At 41.8% G+C, this 5,611-nt stretch overlaps 1 protein-coding gene across 1 annotated transcript in view; it reads right to left on the bottom strand.

Moving 5' to 3' along the window:
- Window positions 1-2,595: 2,595 nt before the first annotated feature.
- The window catches only part of FAM110B (family with sequence similarity 110, member B), a 3,150-nt gene continuing 134 nt past the window's right edge, over window positions 2,596-5,611 (bottom strand). The window contains exon 2 of the mRNA XM_010080717.1: window positions 2,596-5,607. Within this exon, the coding sequence (XP_010079019.1) occupies window positions 4,675-5,607 (933 nt within the window). The 3' untranslated portion in view covers window positions 2,596-4,674. The remainder of the gene's footprint in view (window positions 5,608-5,611) is intronic.

The following is a 5,611-nucleotide window of genomic DNA, read 5'->3' as shown; positions in this document are numbered from 1 at the left end:
CCACAACCAAATTCTTAAGTGATCAAAAAAAAACCCCATGCTTGAAGGCTGTTCATACCCACCAGGGCAAGAGAGATGGGGTGGTGTAGGTGTCTCCATTTCAGACTGCACTGTGCCCCAAATGGACCAGAACCGAGTATTTTAGCACCAACATACTGCCTGTAAGAAGAGCTAGGACAAAGCTATTGATCACCACTTGGGCTTCTAGGGTGAAAAATAAAAGGCATTTATGGGTTAATACTTCTGACTGAAAGTTGCTTATTTAGAGCTTCACTTAACAGATGCCATCATCAGGAGATAAAAGTCCTTACACTGAACAGACAATTTTAATGGCCTTTCCCGTTAAGCTCTGGGTGATGTATTTCAAAGGGCAGATTATTGGAGTCTTTCTGCTGACAGCAAGGAATGCTAGATGAATTCAGAATATCAGTGAACGTCTAAGCCTTGGTAGCAAGGGCCTTAATATAGATTTATATTACAATTCAGGACAAAACACCTTGACCAATTCATTCTCTTGTACAGCACAAAGGGGCCTCACACTATATCTGCATTTATATTCACTGCCAAAATAGGCAACGGACCCTTACTGTTCATGGGAACAAAGCTCCAGATGCTCTTATATTCTAAGCCTAATGTGCTCAGCTACTGGTGTGGCACCATTAATCACAGAAAACATGAGTTTTATAGCCTTGGAAAACTGGCATCTCCCAGATTTATTGGTTTGATTATTCTGCCTAGAAGTTTCTTATGAAGAAGTGAGCTCTGAATAGAATGTACTGCATGTTATCCCATAATCAATAGGTATCAGGAAGACTGTTTTTAATGTTGAGCTCCTTTCCTGTTCTCCTGCAGACCAAAATGATTCAGCTCTGTACTGCAGAGCTCCATTAAGCACTTTGTTTTTCATTGAATGACTGGAATCAACACGTATAGCCTCCACGGATGGATAAACTGCTGTAAAAAGAGAGAAGTCAGCAATACTGATCGGCTCTGTTGTCTGAGCGTGTCTTTTGATTTTTGGATTTCTGCCAAAAGCATCATCACTCCGTGTTTACCCTTCAAAAGCCCTCGGCCGCTCAGACGGTGCAGACGCTCGCAGCACAGCATTCTCCCATGCAGCAACTGAATTCATAAAAAAGAAAATTTCTGTACTTGTAGTTGCTGAATGTAAATATGTGGCAGAGATCCTGCATCTCTCATCTTTCACAACATTGTTACTGTTTAATACGAAGTGATTAAAAGACCAGTTTTACTTCGTTGCCCATCTCTTTCTCTCAGGCCGATGGTTTATCTCTGCACAAAGCTGCACCTACCTTTCAGTGTACTCTGTTATCACCTTTTCCTCTTCCTTCCCCTCCCCGGCACGTCAAACAAACAGAACCACCAGAAACTTCTGTGGTGGATCCTCGTGTGTGTGAATTTACACTAACTACTGAAACTTTTAACTGCATTTTTCTTCACTTCTGGGGCCAGCACTCTCAGCGCTGGGCTCTGGCGGCTTTCACAGGATGCCACAGACTTGCACCTTCCTCCAGAGCCGCTGCTGCGACAAGAGCTGCTGTTTAACCAGGGATGCTTGCTGTGTGTTTTGCACCTGAGTAACCTGGCTGCTGGAAGCAGCAGGAACAAGACCAGCACGGGTCCCCAGTGGGGCATGTGAGGTGGTTACAATTTCCTGCAGATTCAATGTTCGGCACTCAGGGATCTCCTACGGCAGAGACAGACAACGGACCCACTTGGCATGTCTGTAAAGGCAAAAATGGTTATTGCCATCTGAAAACAAAACCAGATCTGAAATGAATGATGGGGCTTCTAGGTAAACATACAGGTAACAGCAAGACTGTGAATAAATAAATCCTATCTGCATAAACTGTAATAAAGTGACAGATGAAGGCAATTGTTACCTGTCTGTTCAAAGCCCTGTGGACATTTTGCAACAGATGAGCTTTTCTTGTGACTTCTATTACTGCACCCTCACCAGAGCTGCAAGTTCAGCTGACTGGGAAGGTCTGGGTCCTGGAAAATCTTATTCACACGCGTATCATGAGCAGCAGGGATAGCGGCGTCAGAGCCTGCGCTGTGTCAGAGGTGCTGCTTAAGATCTCGGTGAGGAAATGCTCTCTTACAGACAGCTCCCAAGCCTAAACCCACTGTGGCATTAAAAGGAAATTAATTTGATTCCTGAAGAGCCTACAGCTTCGTAACAAACCTTGAGAAAGAAGTTCAGAACACCAGCATTTGCTCTAATCTGTTTTCTAGTTATAAAGGCTTCTTTCTTACTGGTTTTGCCTGACAACAGTTAAGATAGCTTGTTTATCATCATTCTTAAAACACTTGGAGAGAGAACAATGTGAGTGCATTTTTATTTCAGTTTTAACTTCTTTATTTCATTGCTGTACAGCTGCATTACACTTGACTTTAATCCCTTAAGCATTATTTTCCTTGGCAAAATAATCACTGAACTGAGTAGAACTTACTATTGGAAAAATATGCTTGAAAAACCAGCATGATGTCAATGCCAAATGAAACCCATGGAGCTTAAAATGTCACAAATGTGCCTGTAGCTGAAATACATAGTTCCTCATTTTTTTGACCGAACTAGGAATGTTGTAAGTCTTAGGTTGTGAAGTCAACTGTAAAAACCACAGGTAGCCTCCTGAAACTGAATGTATATTCCTCCCCCCCCGAACAGTCATTTGGAAAACAATTATATAAAACTTGATGTAGGATAATTCCATAGGCAACAAAAGATTGCATGGCTCTGCTTCTAGGCTTGCCTGCACTAACTGTGGCTATGGGTAAGAAGATGGGCTACAGGCTTCTTACAGAAAAGATAGAACCCAGCTTTGTAAAACATCTTTAATATTCAAATATATAAATAAGCACTACTGAAGAATAATTCAGAAGACTGAGGTGATTCATTATGAACAGATGCTATAAACGGGAACAGTAACATTGCTAGGTAAGGAAGAAGCAAGCTATTTTAGGAGTCTTGAAAATCTCTTCTAGTTCTTCAGACAGATCATGCTACTATAGTTACTTTATAAAAAATTATATTCTGAAAAGCACTTTAGTAAAAGAAACATTTTACTGGAACTATTATTTAACCAAGACCTTCTACAGCACTAAAACACACTGCAATTGAGTTCCCGATATAGTTTAAGAATGGGAAGGGTGAAAAAAAAGAACAAAAAACCTACCATACCTGCACCAGGAGCTATTTATTAGCATAACACTCTTCCTTTTAAAGATTTCGTAACAACTGAAGTATATACAAAGTCTTACAGCATTTACACAATAAAAAAGTTTCCTATTAGCTGATGAAGTATAAGGTAGTGCTGCAATTTACTTCGAAGCATGTATACAATAATAATGCAGATCACTGTACTTTCAACTTCTCCGCTACCACACCACCACTGCCAGTTGAAATGACAGTTAATTAAACCACTGGGAAGACACAGATTGTCAAAAGATTTATAACAGGTTGACTTGCAGCACTAACCATCATAAGGAGAAAAAAAAAATAAAAGCTACATACTGTCATGTTTCTACATTTTCCTAGAGCTGTAACAAACTTTCACAGCCTTAGATATAACATATGCAAGACAACATAATCACAATTGTTCAGATATAGTTCAGCTACTAAGTGTATTTACTTCTGAATAGGAGGCGTTCTATTGATATGGCTGTGTGTTTCCATTTTTGTTCATTAATTGTTCAAATAGGTCTACAAAAAAAAAATTAAAAGACAGCATGGAGTTTGTAGTCATGATGTGTTTGACTAATAAAGGCATTCAATATCAGCTATAGGATCTAATCATTCCTGTCAAAAGTTTAAGACCAGGAAGCTTTCAGTAAAAACCAAACCCACAAAATCCCTCACCTATGCAGTTTTCATCTGTTGACTTCAACCTTCTTCAAGCTTTTCCAAGAGGGATAAAACCAAGTCACTAAAATGCTTACATCAACCCAAATGCAAGACTCATTTCGTTTACGAGAGGTCAAGCAGGTTTGCTAGATGACTTCTGCCGTAAAACTGAGGGAGTTTACCTAGGACAAAGAAACCTTTACTGAACCGTCCCTTACTACACGTAGGGAGATACAGTTTAACACCGGTACATAATTTAAGAACATAGCATTCTTTGCCTTTTAGAAACAGTTTCACAGGTACCAACAATGCACTTTCTACAAGAGATAAGGCTGCTTTGCCTATCGTCGTCTGCCTAAACCTCTTATTTTGGCCAATTTTCCTTTTCATCCCCGCAAAGGGATTCTGTTTCAACTTAGGAACTAGTAACGTCAGTTGACAATATCTGTATTAAGACAAAAAGTGACAATATAGAAAATCCACAAGGAACCACATAAATACCAAAGAAGTCATATAACCTTGCTGTGTAAACACTTTGATTCTACTGAAGCCCTAATTAGATTCTCGTCTTAAACTTTTGGCAGATAATGTGTATGCTCAGCCAGGCTTTGTAGTTAGTTATTGTTCAAGTGGAAGCCAGGTCAGCTCACATGTTGACAGGCATGCAACTTGGAAACATTGCACAACAAGCAACACAAAGAGATTTGAGAAGTGTACAAGACTTCAAGTAGACTTCACAACCCTTCACAACTGAATATTCACAGACAAAGATACAGTCCTTGCTTTTTCTATGGTGGCTTTTCCTCTCACACGTGGGATACTTTCTGTGACTCTCTAGCTTGCTTGATGCTATATAACCACTTGATGATTCTGGCATTCCTTTCAATGGCAGAAATGCCGTATGGCACACGGTCATTGGCACTGTCATCGTTTCTAAGGTCACTGTTGCTGTCCTGAGACTGTTCACAGTCTGAGCTAATCATGCTTGCACTGCGAAAGTTGAGGGATATGATATCAGAGTTAGCCCTTGCAAAGTTTTCCATCCCGAGGTTTTCAAGCTCTTCAGGATCCAGTCCGCAGTAGTTAAAGAATCGCTCAACATCTGCATCGACACGAAAGTATCTGTCGCTTAAGTCTGATTTTGATCGCTGTAGGGAGGGTCTTCTATTAACTCCGCATCCAGCCTCGACTGCCTCAATCTCCGGGGATTTCAGGGTGGCGATAGCAGCGATTTTGGGCTTTGGAGGCAGAGGCGGGGCTGAACTACTGCAGGGTATTGCTTTTAAGGGCTTTGCGCTATTTACTTTCCTAATGTCTGAGGAGCTGTGGGAGACATGCAAGAAAGTCTCTGCTGACTGATCTAGGAGCCTTCTGCTGATGTTGGAGCTGCTCTCCTGCGGGCTGCTCCGGCCCTGCGTGGGGTAAACCTTCAACGATTCGGCAAACGAGTGTCGGTTCAGCTCCGCTGAATCAGTTCTGTGGGGTGGCCAGTTTCGGGGGCCGTGCTTATGCCCTGAACCTGAGCTGGAGCCTTCAGAGCTGTTGATGATGTTCTTCAAAATCTCGAGTTTTAGGTTTTCTCTCTGGACGCCGCTCTCAGTCTTTGCATTGTTGCTGAAGACTTTCAAGGTGGGGCTCCCCAGCGCTCGCTTGGCTGCAGGACAGACCGGTGGCTTTGCCAGCACCGCCGGCTTCACAGGCTCCTGCTTGGCGTTGATGACCTCCTGGCTCTTGACATATTTT

The sequence above is a fragment of the Pterocles gutturalis genome, unplaced genomic scaffold, assembly GCF_000699245.1.
Source record: "Pterocles gutturalis isolate BGI_N339 unplaced genomic scaffold, ASM69924v1 scaffold33449, whole genome shotgun sequence".
NCBI lineage: Eukaryota > Metazoa > Chordata > Aves > Pterocliformes > Pteroclidae > Pterocles > Pterocles gutturalis.
This window is presented reverse-complemented; position numbering and strand designations above follow the sequence as displayed.